Here is a 14632-nt window from a genome sequence, read left to right on the forward strand (position 1 = left end):
ATAAAAAATAATCCATTTACTATCATGAATATAATTAATAACTGTTGTCTTTCACAGACACTATCCACAGACTAGTAACAGATAGGTAAGTTATTGTACATTTTTTAAATGTCACCTAAGTCTCTAGACATTTTTTCCAATTCAAACTCATCCTTGGTAGACCTATACATGATCTATAAGTTTGTTTTTTTTATCAATTTGTCCACAGCGACATCCAGGCTCTCAAGAGTTCCTGGGCTACACTCACTGCTGGCCCTGATGGCAGAAACGTTTTCGGAAACAATTTCGTCCTCTGGTACATTTCAACTTTTTACGTTTTTTAGTGAATATGTTTTTAACAAAAGTTATGCAATTAAAATAATTAATGACCAGAGGACTGGTTTATTTCGTGATTTAATATTTCAATGTACCATGGCTTGGTCTGTGTTAGATCTGACATTATATGCAGGTCGCAAAAGGGTCATCGTTGTCACAAATTTTTTAATCTTCAGAATTGAAAATGATATTTTTTAGAGATTAATAACTTCAGTTTAGAGAAAATGGCTGTGCACAATAAAACAACAAACAAAAAATGTAAAAAGTTGTATCTTGTGAGACTAAAAAAAAAAAGAACAAAAAAACAACATTCCAGTCATATTCAAATTTCATGGGGCGGTTCTAAGCTGTTGGGAAAATTTTTTAAGTCAAATACCTTTTTTTTTTTTTATAGCTGAACTGTAAATATTAGAGAATACATACCGGAATCAACTTTACATATTTATTTATTTGAGATTGTAGAAAATAGTCTAAGTTACATGTGGCTATAATAATTTCTATGTCGATGCGACAATTTCCTTTTCTTTTCGTAAGTGAGCTGTATCTCTAATATTTAAAGTTTAAAGTTTACTCAAAGTAAAACCTTAACAGTTTTTGTGTGTCCATCAGTTTCTCCTATTTAATACTATATACAAATGTAAGTCCTGTACGAATTAATAATGCATACTGATTACATATATTAAGGGTGCATTTTTAATGAGAGAAAAATGGTACATTAAATTTAAAGAAATAAGGGACAGCACTGACCAAGGCACGAACCATGGACCCTCCAGTTCAACAACTCAGCCTAGCAGAGCTACACAAGTGCAGTGTCCAGCGAACAAACCATTAGACCTTCCAGATCTAAAAAAAAAAGATCTTTCTGATAACTGGATAACTGGATAACCTGAAAAATGTTTGAGAAAAAAACTGAAATATATTTTAGAAACTATATTTAGAAACTATTTTTGACATAAATATTTCATACAATAACTGAAAAGTGAGCCAGCAGGCGTGGGCTAGAACTTTCTGTGGGCGAAAACGGAAATCGTTTTTTATATGGCCATAGAGACTGGGATTCTGACGCCCCTGGTCTAATGCATTGCATGTTGATGTAAGATGTCATTCATTATTTGTATTATGATCCTAACAAAATACAAACCCAATATATAACAGGATGCTGAAAACTATTCCCAACATGCGAGAAAGATTCGAGAAATTCAACGCTCACCAATCTGATGAGGCCCTGAAGAACGACAACGAGTTTGTCAAGCAAGTGAAACTCATTGTTGGAGGCCTGCAGTCCTTCATTGACAACCTAGAAAATCCTGGTCAGCTTCAAGCAACCATTGAGAGACTCGCCGCTATCCACTTGAAAATGAGACCCAGCATTGGTGCGGGATATTTTGGGGTTAGTTTTTTTACTCGGAAATTTCATTAAAAAAATTTTTTCACATTATCGTGATCTAATGTAAATAATTGCGTACAAATGTTACAGTCAAGTTTACACATTACATTCAAATTGACATATTATATTCAGGTTGACACATTCAACTTGACAAACTGTATTCGAATTGACACATTATATTCACGTTGACACATTATATTCAGCGTGACACATTGTATTCAACCTGACAGTCTCTAAAAATATTCTTGTAATTATCTGAAGGTTGAAAAAAAACTTTCGCCACAATCCACTTTGAAGTAAGCCTCATTCTGGTCACATTCTGGTCACATTCTGGCCACATTTTGGTCACATTCTGGCCTCATTCTGGTCACATTCTGTTCACATTTTGGTCACATTCTGGCCTCATTCTGGTCACATTCTGTTCACATTCTGGTCACATTCTGGCCACATTTTGGTCACATTCTGGCCACATTTTGGTCACATTCTGGTCACATTCTGTTCACATTCTGGCCACATTTTGGTCACATTCTGGACACATTCTGGTCACATTCTGGTTACATTCTGGTCACATTCTGGCCACATTTTGGTCACATTTTGGTCACATTCTGGCCACATTTTGGTCACATTCTGGTTACATTCTGGTCACAATCTGGCCACATTCTAGTTACAAATGTTGCTAACCAATTATTTTTTCTGTTGTCCTCAGCCACTTCAAAACAATATCCACGATTTCATTGAGGATACGCTTAAAGTTGGTGCCGACGATGCCGCTCCCAAATCCTGGACACGCCTTCTGACCGCCTTTAACGATGTTCTTAACAGCTGTAAATAGAATTCTTCGATGACTTTAGTTTTTACGTAACAAATGATTTGATAAAATGTATTTTTTTAAAACAAATCTAAAATACATTCATGGTAAGACTAGATTTGAAATAATTTATAAACGTTCCATATAAAAAGTTATAAAAACGATTACCATTGTTTCAAATGATGGTACATCTGCATTAGCTCTAGTATTTAACGATTTCTTAGTATCGATTCCATAAAGAGTTATACTGTTTATAACTATTATTAAAAATGTAATTAATTAATCTTGCTTATTTATACCAATTGTTAACGAACTCTGTAATATAGTGTTTTACAATTGACTTTTCAATGTTAATTTCTATTTCTAGATGCCAACTATTACATTGGACTGTCCGATACGTAAGTTTTTGTTGTATTTTTGTTCAACCCCCCTAACTAAGTTAATATGAATATAATTTTTTTTTTATTAAAGAATTGTTATCCGTATTAATTTGTTGTTTTAACAATCAGAAACTAATTGTGACTGACTTTTGTTGCTACAGAGACAAGGTGGCGCTTCAGAGTTCTTGGAGAAAACTTACAGCTGGAGCTGAAGGCAAGAGAAATGCTGGGGTGAAACTTGTTCTCTGGTGAGTATATATAATAGTTCACTATTTGCCCCAATATTAAAGTGTTCTATCAGTTCACTATTTGCCCAAAACATTAATGTGATCTATCAGTTCACTGTTGTCACCAATATTAAAGTGCTCTATCAGTTCACTATTTGCCCATATATTAAAGTGTTCTATCAGTTTTCCTTATTGTTAAAGTGTTCTATCAGTTCACAAGTTGCATCAATATTAAAGTGCTCTATCAGTTCACTATTTGCCCATATATTAAAGTGTTCTATCAGTTCACTATTTGCCTTAATATTAAAGTGTTCTATCAGTTTTCCCCAATATTAAAGTGCTCTATCGGTTCACTATTTGCTGCATGTCAAAGTATTCTTTCATTTCCATATTTGCCTAAAAATGTCCTTTCACTAATAGCACACTTCTGTCACTTCTGTATCTCTCCAAACAGGATGTTTAACAATGTGCCCAACATGCGTGACAGATTCACCAAATTCAATGCTCACAAGTCTGACGAAGCCCTCAAGACCGACGCTGAGTTCCTAAAACAGGTTGATGCCATCATTGGAGGATTTGAAACATTTATCAACAACCTGAACGACGCTGATCTGCTGCTCAACCGTCTGGAGAGTCTTGCCGATGAGCATTTGAAAAAGAAACCAGCCATCAGCTCTAATTACTTTGGAGTATGTCTAAAAATATTTTTTTTGTATAATTTAAATATATACAGTAACTCATGTACATAATAATATTGACTTGCTCGATCGAGAAAAATCTAGGCAAAGTTGCAATTTTATATAGGTTAAAGAATCAATTATGAATGTCTTAGTTCTAAGAATCTTGTGTCTCTTTTCAGCCTCTACAGAAGAAGATTCACCTATTCATTGAAGGCGCTCTCAGAGTTGGCTCTGACAGTGATGAGGCTCGCGCCTGGACTCACTTGGTTGGCGCTTTGAACAAAGTTATTAAAGATCGTAAGTATTCTCTTTGCCAACTAGAAGTCTGTCTTGCAATACTGAAACCCAAAAAACATATCTTTCTCCTGTATTCATCAGAATAATAATATATTTTGTTTACAAGTGTAACACCGAACGTTTTTCTTCTTACATCGTAAAATAATGTATCGTTAAGTACATTAAATAATATCAAGCATAAAATGAACATTATTTCTCTATTTTTGCATAATACAAAAGTATTAAAGACTTTATTAAACTGTTTATCTGCAGATGCTATCCACAATCTTGGTCTGTCTGACGTGTAAGTTGGAAACTCTTCTAATTTTTGTAATAATACAAGTCCAATCATCAATAATCATGTCCACGTGGTACGAAAGATGGGACCAATGTAGCACGGGACGGAAAGTCTGGAAAGTTCTGAAACGCCCAAACAGGAAGGACGAGTGGTGGCAGTTAGACAAAATGACCAAGCAATTATGGCACGATGTCGCACGGGACACTGTCTGATAGGCGGCAATAGGAGCTACTTCGCTAGGATCCGAGAGAATCACGATCCCAGATGTCGACACTGCCACGCGGAAGACAAGACAGAACACATCCTCTACGATTGCAGGGTGCTCAGAAATACAATCGAGGATACGATTAGTCTAGAACTGGTGCATGCGGGGGTTTTGCCTTGTACGGAGACAGGCGAACCCTACAGAACACTGCAAGATACCTGGACCGTGCTGTAAGGGTTTAATCCCAGTACGGAGCCTTAGTGCATGGAAGCTTACAAATGGTATCCATTAGAACTGGGTGGACTCATAGGCGCCCTTAAAAACCCACATTTAAAAATCCCAGTCTGCCTCAAAATTCGTTACAATTCTTACCGGTGGAATTATTAAATTGATTCAATTGATAGATTAAACTGCTGGATTGATGTAATGGATAAATTGATGTGTGGATTGATGAATTAACGATTGCATTATTTACACAAATGGTATTCTAACAAAGCTAAAAAAAATGTTAACAATATTAAAAAGCTGCGAATAAAATTTCTAAAACATTTTTTCTACAGTGACAGAGAGGCTCTGGTCAGTTCCTGGAACCAACTCACTGGTCGTGCTGGTGGAAGCAGGAATGCTGGTACTAATCTCGTCCTCTGGTAAGCGTTAAACTCAATTGTTACCTACTCTAGACCCACTACCTTGTCTTCTTATTTAGAATGACCTTTATTTTATTGACTGACATTCAATGTTTAGTGATAAAATTGAAGGTTTTAAATTGTATTATGAAATTGTACGAACGAGATGCCTACATTGAGTATAGAACCTCGACACAAAGCAAATGTTATGTCCAAATGTCTCTTTTGTATTGCAAGGCAATGTTAGCATTAGGAATAACGTCTAGCTTAAAGTTAAGAAGCGTGTTTTGTTCTAAAAACATTAATTGTTTTCAAATGTAATTAATCATTAAACATTTAAATAATAATTATTTTTTTAAATTTATCTCTCACTATAATAGGATGCTCGACAATGTCCCCAACATGCGTGACAGATTCACCAAATTTAACGCCCGACAGTCAGATGACAATCTGAGAAAGGATACCGAATTCGTGAAACAAGTGGACCTCATCACTGGTGGCCTTGAGTCGATGATTGACAATGTTAATAACCCTATTCTCCTTCACGATACTATGGTCAGACTGGCCGATGCCCACATGAACCTGAAACCAAGAGTTGGTCTTGAATACTTTAGTGTAAGTTTTCTCATTTATTGCAACTTACTAAAACGCATTGCTTGTAACAACGGAAGTTATTTGGTGACATTTTCAACTAGCAATTAAATCTGGCATGAATGTGGAATGACTTCCTTTCCAAGAAAATTAAAAATAGCACATAGGAGTCCACAGCAGGACTAGGTGCTTGCTCTAAAAATAAATAGATTTTACATTCTTTCAAATCCTGTTGTTGATTTTTTCGAGATTTAATATATCGATATAACAGGGGAGACAAGAATGTTGGTGTCAGTTTTAAGGTAATGCTTTTTTGTGTTTAATTGTTTAATCAATTAATTCATACTGTTTTTGTTCCCGAACCGATGCGTCCCTGGTTCAAATTCTGGTGAAGACTGGGATTTTCTTTTTTTGTGATTTAAAAATGACAGTATGCAATAGACGTGTATATTTTGAGATTATTTTTTTACATAGAAAATATTGCAAAGATTAGTAATATACTCTAATCACAGTTCTTATTATATCATGCATTATGTATTATCGTGAACCCTGTCTGTTTTTCCAGCCTCTTCAACGCCATATCCACTCCTACATTGAGAAAGCCCTGGGTGTTTCTGCTGACAGTGCTGCCCCTAGAGCCTGGACAGACCTACTGACAGCCTTCAACAACGTTCTGAAAGACCGTAAGAAGAGATACTTTTAAAACAGGATAAAACAATATGTATATACATTCATGTATCAACTACATTTCCTCATTTGTACTTTAGAAATAGTTTCAAAAACATTAAACAAAATATAAACAAAGATTGTGTGATAACACAAACTCAGAGGCGCCCCCCCCCCCATAATCCGTCTATGGGCAAGGAATATTCAATTCATGGATTTGTTTACATTGTCTAAATTAATTAAATTTTAAAGTATCATTTGACTTTTTTTTTCAATTAAAACCAAACTGAACAACCTAATACTGATGATGAGTTTTTCTGACTTACAATGATTTTTTTGTCCAAAAGGAGAAATTAGCCTTTTTTAAATAGCTTTTCAGTTTTTCGATCTAAATGTGACAGACCGACAGACAGACGACACAAAAGAGCGGCTTTTCATCTTATAATAAATAATGATTATTTGGGACTTATCCGGGACAAAGTAGCCCACCGTGTACACGGAATGCAGGCAAAGGCGTGACGTCACTGTAAAATGTAATACATTTGGACATTTCTCCGCTTCAACTGGTTTTAGTCGTAGGCTTTTTTATTCAATCGATTTTGTACGACGCAAAAATCATGCTTTTAACAATGCTCCATTTTTATTTATTTATTTTGCGGATCAGTGGGGGAAGGTTTCCGTGCTGCCTTTATAAAAGTAAAATAAAAATTTGCTTATGTCCGGAATTGTGCCTCCTTGATAAGTAACGTACAAAAACTTACCTCCTATGATAAAAACTTACCTCCCCTAAAGTTTTCATTCAAAAAGTAGTGTATTTTATTTTCAAAAAATGTTTGCATATTTAATTATAAAAATTAAACGGTTCGCTTTCAGAAAAGAAAAAGGTAGCTGATGCACTAGAACTTTGTAAGATCTAAAATATCATGATAATGGATTTTCAATATTTTTTTCTAGTCTCTATAAACTAAACGGGATAGACAGACCACACAAAACTAATAGCAACTTTTTAGTATATGTTATTGTTTTTGTATTATTATTTTGTAAGATACAAATATTTTATGAAAGTTGGTTATAGTTTTGAAAATATTGATAAACGTATTTTTCAGGCACATTCCTAAGAATTGTTTCCTCTGAGTAAGTATTAGTGTAAATTCTCTTGTGTTCAAAGCTCATAATCTACAACTTAATTATGTATAATATTTCATGGTCATTGCTAGATCATCCTAGTGTTTGTATGGTTAGATCGTCTTTGCACCTGTATAGCAAAATAAAAGGTAATGTTCCGGTAGTTGTAATATTGCGATATTGTTTTCAGTGACAAGAAAGCTCTTCATAGTTCATGGAATACCCTGGTAACTCAAGCTGGGGACAAACAGAGAGCTGGAACTAAGCTGGTACTCTGGTAAGTGGGGAATACCAAGAAATAACAAGACAGGAAGTAATGAACTTGCTTGCTTCATTTTCTTTCTTTGTTCAATATTGGTAATCGTTTTATATGTTTGCTTTGAAACCAAAAAAAAAAGTACTCCCAATTTTTACAATTATTCTCTTAAAAGATCACTGAAATAATTATATATTATTTGTAATACCTGCATGTGATGTGGCTCATAATGTTAGGCCTAATTATAGATATCTATTGTAAACTTTTTAGTTTAGGACAGAACAATAAAAGATGAAGACATTGAATAATAATCTCAAATTCATGAATCAAAGAAATAATAATAAGGCCTGTCTTCGAGTACGAAGATTAGTGAGGAATGCAGTTTTTCCGGTGGTTGCGCGGCCCCAGCTGTGACCTACATATTTTTCACACATTCAGGGCAAGCATAACCATTGTCCGCAGGTGGTCGATTTAGATTTTCTTTTCGCCGTATATCAACATTGAAAATGTACAATAAAAATAATGAACGAAATCTACGCTCCAAAGTTAAACACCATTAAGATAGATCTCTTGATAAATAGTTTGGCTTTTAAATTCTTTCAGGATGTTTGACAATGTTCCCAACATGCGTGACAGATTCACCAAGTTCAATGCCCACTCTTCTGATGAGGCACTGAGGAAAGATACCGAGTTCATTAAACAAGTCGATGTCATTGTTGGAGGGATAGAGTCTATGATCAACAATGTGGATGATGGCGATCATTTCCAGGCTGCTGTCGAGAGACTTGTAGATGTTCACTTGCACATGTCCCCAAGTGTTGGTCTGGAATACTTCGGTGTAAGTTGAAACTCATGATTTTAGTTGGATAACAAGTAATTACAGTTATGGTGTTATCACTCCTTTCAGTCGTTTATTTCCGCTCACCTAGACCACAGGTCAAAGAGGCTTCTGCTTACGTCGTAGCTGACTTGATCTATTTAATCCTATGCACACCCAGGGGAGCACAGGGCCGCAACCACAACTCTCCACCGAATTCGGTTCTGAGCAGCTTTCTTCATCTGCACTCAGGTCATTCCAGTACCCTCAGCTTCACTGATGGTTTGCTTGGGTCTGCCCACTTTCCTCTTGCGTCTTAGCTGAACCTGTTTATTTTTTGGCTCGCCTGCTATCAGGAATAAGTTCACCGCTTACACCGCTTACACTCTGCCTATAGCTTCTCTTATCTCCCACCTGTAAAACTGAGAATATTAGACATAGAGTGTCATCAATCGTCCGCTATACAACACTGAATAGAAACTGTATGTCCTCTGAAAGATTCGTTCTTGTAATTGTTATGCTATTAAAAAAATAAACATTAAAAATATATCTCATAAACTTTATTTCAATATGCATATCGTAAATAAATACCACCTAGACAGGGCCGGCCTTGGATTATTGGAGGCCAGAGGCGAAGTAAATTTGGTTCCCCCCCCCCCACCCAAAAAAAAAAAAAGAAACAAGGAAAAAATAAAATTGCTCAATTGATTAAAAACCTGCCTGTTTATATCTAAATAAACAAATAAATGAAATTCTTATATCGAAATTTCCTTAGTAGAGACAGAGTAAGACTAGTAAACAAAGTTATAGTGGTCTACTATTTTTGAGATCTGATCCAAGTTTCGACATGTTTTTCTCGAATTATTTTAGTCCTGTGCGAGACCCCACCAATTGGAGTCCTGCCTTGGTTGCCTATGCATACGGTCGGCCCTGATGTATTATGGACATCTGTTTCTTGAACTAGTGTTAGATAACTGTTACGTGATAAACTGTGTCGATGGTGGCTAATAACAATGAATGTTGATTTAATTCACATTTAATTTTGAAATCAGTGACAATGTGCGGTAAAACTAATAGTTGCTCATAAAAGCCTAGGGGAGAAAACAAATTGACTTCGCAATAGCGCAATTACCGGAATTCAGATATTTCTAGATTTCTTAGGTCGGCGATTAAACAAATAATAAAGATTAAATTTGGGGTCAGTTGCTAATTATGAATTTGAAATTCAATACATTTTAATAATTTACTTTGCACCTTTACATAGGAATTACTGTGTGATTATTTATTAGCGCCCCCCGAAAGGGGAAAAGACGCTATTAGTTTTGTGTGAAATGTCTGTCCGTCTGTCCGTCTGTCAGTCCGTCCCGTTTAGATCTCGTAAACTAGAAAAGATAGTGAAAATCCGACATCATTATATTTTAGTCCATTCAAAGTTCTGATGCAACGGCTACTTTTTTCTTTTCTAAAAGCGAAAAATCTAATTTTTTAAATCACTTATGCAAGCAATTTTTTTCATAAAAATACACCACTTTTACAACTATTCACTATTAATAGTAACAAACACGAGAGGCTCTTTATTAGGGGAGATGACTATTTACCATATTTTGAACTAATTTATGCAAATGGTTTTAGACTCTTTGTTAAAAAAAAATTTTACATTTCTATTGCTACGTTATGTAAGTTCTGTTCTACTAACTACTACATTTACCCAAAAATAAAGTTTACTTTTTTTTAAGAGAAAAAATCTATTTAGTATGCATATAAGTTGGGCATAATTTAAAACAACAATTGATAAGTAGGTTTTCATATTATCGCGTGAACTGCCGCAACACTCCAAATCTATAAAACACAGAAGTACTCTTTTTTTTTTAAAGGAAATTATTATTTTTTTTGATGATTTGAATAAGAGATTGACCCTTTACAAAACAATTAGATCAGTTAGATAATCATTATAAGACATCATTTAAGCCAGGTTCGCCTAAAACTTCAAATTCATTTTCACCTATCCTTTGGTCTGCTGGACAGCTGGGGCACCACATAAGATCTGTCAACCTCCTTTCTCCATTCTTCTTTGTCATTTGTCTTTGACAGAATTTAATTTGATGTTCTTTCTGAAAATATTGAAACCTGCCGTTTTACCTGCCTGGGTGTGCCACTTCGGGGGCCTATTTTGAGTTTGTATTTCCACACGAACTGTCTTTGTAACCTTGTTTATTATATAATTCTAGTTACGGTGTTTATAATTAACAAAGTTCTGAAGTTAATGAAGTACTAGATCCCAAGTCTCCTCCTTTCCTGGTTGCTATTTCACTAAGTTCACGTCTAGAAATATTCATTTGTAATCACCAAATTATACCATCGTCTCGGTTGTGTTTATCCTGCCATCTAAAATAAAACCTAGATATTTCTGTGGAAATAAAGAATAGACTTTTAGTGGTTAAATACTACACTTTTTTAAACCTACAGAATCATACTTTCTTTGCTTGTGTCTCCAGGCATTACAACAAAATAGTAGATCCTACATGCAGAGAGAACTTCGAGTCACTGCTGACAGTGCTGAGGCCAGAGCCTGGACACATCTATTTGTCACTTTTAATGAATTCTTAGCTGACCGTAAGTGAAATCTTTACAAACAAAATGTAAAAAATTCTTTACAAAAAAAAAAAGCTGGTATTAGAAAAGAACTGCTCAATTACTGCCAATTCTCTTCATAAGGTTTTTTCCTTTTCTTTATAAAACTAAATTAATTAATTGTCACTAATTAAATAAACAATTGGTTAATTTTTTATATTGACTCATGTGTCGTCATTGACAATAACTAATTGTGAAACGTTTCTGCTTGATCTGAGAATGGGAAATGGTAGGAAAAAAAGTTTTAAAATATCCTGACAGACAGACAGACAGACGGACTGAGTTAATAAAAGTAGTTATGCATATGAAAAGTTAGAATTTACATTTCAGTGTTGACGCTAAAATTAAATTCTTGGCTAACAGTAAATATAAAGTAATGTTTGTCCCAGAAAGCCAAGACTCATAAACAGCATTGTTTGAATCACAATGGTTGTAGGACCCATATTAATCTTAATTAGAGCAGTTTTAAGCTAAGATTGAGAACTTCAAGTGAGTCTTATGTTCTGTTTCACGTGTCTACAGATACCACTCAGAACATTGGACTGTCTGTCACGTAAGCTCATTTTTTTATTATAGATTTGATTAAAGACTAAGGACTTGAATATAACGTCAAAGAAGATCAATACAAAACACGTGTGCCCTTCATAAAGTAGCAATGTTCACACTCAAGACATGTATGCCCTTCAAAAAGTGGAAATGTTCACACTCAAAACACATATGCCCTTCATTAAGTGGCAATGTTCACACTCAAGACATGTATGCCCTTCATTAAGTGGCAATGTTCACACTCAAGACATGTATGCCCTTCATTAAGTGGCAATGTTCACACTCAAGACATGTATGCCCTTCATAAAGTGGCAATGTTCACACTCAAGACATGTATGCCCTTCATAAAGTGGCAATGTTCACACTCAAGACATGTATGCCCTTCAAAAAGTGGAAATGTTCACACTCAAGACACGTATGCCCTTCATTAAGTGGCAATGTTCACACTCAAGACACGTATGCCCTTCATTAAGTGGCAATGTTCACACTCAAGACATGTATGCCCTTCATAAAGTGGCAATGTTCACACTCAAGACATGTATGCCCTTCATAAAGTGGCAATGTTCACACTCAAGACATGTATGCCCTTCATAAAGTGGCAATGTTCACACTCAAGACATGTATGCCCTTCAAAAAGTGGAAATGTTCACACTCAATACACGTATGCCCTTCATTAAGTGGCAATGTTCACACTCAATACACGTATGCCCTTCATTAAGTGGCAATGTTCACACTCAAGACATGTATGCCCTTCATTAAGTGGCAATGTTCACACTCAAGACATGTATGCCCTTCATAAAGTGGCAATGTTCACACTCAAGACATGTATGCTCTTCATAAAGTGGCAATGTTCACACTCAAGACATGTATGCCCTTCAAAAAGTGGAAATGTTCACACTCAAGACACGTATGCCCTTCATTAAGTGGCAATGTTCACACTCAAGACACGTATGCCCTTCATTAAGTGGCAATGTTCACACTCAAGACATGTATGCCCTTCATAAAGTGGCAATGTTCACACTCAAGACATGTATGCCCTTCATAAAGTGGCAATGTTCACACTCAAGACATGTATGCCCTTCATAACGTGGCAATGTTCACACTCAAGACATGTATGCCCTTCAAAAAGTGGAAATGTTCACACTCAAGACACGTATGCCCTTCATTAAGTGGCAATGTTCACACTCAAGACACGTATGCCCTTCATTAAGTGGCAATGTTCACACTCAAGACATGTATGCCCTTCATTAAGTGGCAATGTTCACACTCAAGACATGTATGCCCTTCATAAAGTGGCAATGTTCACACTCAAGACATGTATGCCCTTCATAAAGTGGCAATGTTCACACTCAAGACATGTATGCCCTTCATAAAGTGGCAATGTTCACACTCAAGACATGTATGCCCTTCATAAAGTGGCAATGTTCACACTCAAGACATGTATGCCCTTCATAAAGTGGCAATGTTCACACTCAAGACATGTATGCCCTTCATAAAGTGGCAATGTTCACACTCAAGACATGTATGCCCTTCATAAAGTGGCAATGTTCACATGCAAGACATGTATGCCCTTCATAAAGTGGCAATGTTCACACTCAAGACATGCATGCCCTGCATAAAGTGGCAATGTTCACACTCAAGACATGCATGCCCTGCATAAAGTGGCAATGTTCACACTCAAGACATGTATGCCCTTCAAAAAGTGGCAATGTTCACACTCAAGACATGTATGCCCTTCATAACGTGGCAATGTTCACACTCAAGACACGTATGCCCTTCATAACGTGGCAATGTTCACACTCAAGACACGTATGCCCTTCATAACGTGGCAATGTTCCCACTCAAGACATGTATGCCCTTCATAACGTGGCAATGTTCACACTCAAGACATGTATGCCCTTCATAACGTGGCAATGTTCACACTCAAGACATGTATGCCCTTCATAACGTGGCAATGTTCACACTCAAGACATGTATGCCCTTCATAACGTGGCAATGTTCACACTCAAGACACGTATGCCCTTCATAACGTGGCAATGTTCACACTCAAGACATGTATGCCCTGCATAACGTGGCAATGTTCACACTCAAGACATGTATGCCCTTCATAACGTGGCAATGTTCACACTCAAGACACTACCAGCTTCTGTTTTGTTTCTCTTTCGATTTCACTAAAGTAACGAAGACTTTCTTAACACAACTTTCTGTAGTCTCGACCTCTCGGAACTTTGGTAGAATTCAAACTTATAAGGGTGCAGCTGTTAACTTAAAGCCACGCATAAAAGGTCAAGATCGAGTAACGAGATTTCTAGTGTTAAAAGAATAAGGCGCCCCTAACCTTTTTACGGCGAATATAACTTCTTGAACCTTGTGGATTGGTATTAGATTTATTTAGAATGCCCAGGCCAGTATATACAATGTATTTGTATTTTGTCTCGAGATCTCTAGTACATCATTGCATAAACTAATTTGTTTAAATTTGAGTTTTGTTCTAAAAATTGATTGTCTTTTTTAGCAGTAAGTTGGGCCAAATCAAATTTTCTTTATATTATGAGTATTTGTAATTATGGAATTTAGAATATTTTGATAGTATTCACATAATAATATTGCCTAATGATCGTACACCTCAATATCTTTAATAATTTTTGACAGTGACAGAAAAGTCCTTGACAGAACTTGGAAGCAGTTGATCAGTTCAGGCAAACAGGAAGCTGGAATCAAATTTGTTCTCTGGTAGGTGGCACACTTTCTTGCAAGCATGAATTTGATGTTCGTAGCAATACATAGACATTGAATCA

General features: G+C 35.8%; 1 protein-coding gene across 1 annotated transcript in view; it reads left to right on the plus strand.

Annotated features, from left to right (window-relative positions):
* LOC106051722 (uncharacterized) overlaps nt 1-14632 on the plus strand; it is a 51302-nt gene that overhangs the window by 3611 nt on the left and 33059 nt on the right. The window contains exons 4-21 of the mRNA XM_056027624.1: nt 58-85; nt 209-295; nt 1471-1705; nt 2409-2526; nt 2878-2908; nt 3052-3138; nt 3572-3806; nt 3977-4094; nt 4347-4377; nt 5137-5223; nt 5583-5817; nt 6359-6476; nt 7566-7593; nt 7775-7861; nt 8444-8678; nt 11153-11270; nt 11811-11841; nt 14487-14567. Coding sequence (XP_055883599.1) covers nt 58-85; nt 209-295; nt 1471-1705; nt 2409-2526; nt 2878-2908; nt 3052-3138; nt 3572-3806; nt 3977-4094; nt 4347-4377; nt 5137-5223; nt 5583-5817; nt 6359-6476; nt 7566-7593; nt 7775-7861; nt 8444-8678; nt 11153-11270; nt 11811-11841; nt 14487-14567 — 1990 coding nt within the window. The remainder of the gene's footprint in view (nt 1-57; nt 86-208; nt 296-1470; nt 1706-2408; nt 2527-2877; nt 2909-3051; nt 3139-3571; nt 3807-3976; nt 4095-4346; nt 4378-5136; nt 5224-5582; nt 5818-6358; nt 6477-7565; nt 7594-7774; nt 7862-8443; nt 8679-11152; nt 11271-11810; nt 11842-14486; nt 14568-14632) is intronic.

Source organism: Biomphalaria glabrata, chromosome 4 (genome assembly GCF_947242115.1).
Source record: "Biomphalaria glabrata chromosome 4, xgBioGlab47.1, whole genome shotgun sequence".
NCBI classification, from domain to species: domain Eukaryota; kingdom Metazoa; phylum Mollusca; class Gastropoda; family Planorbidae; genus Biomphalaria; species Biomphalaria glabrata.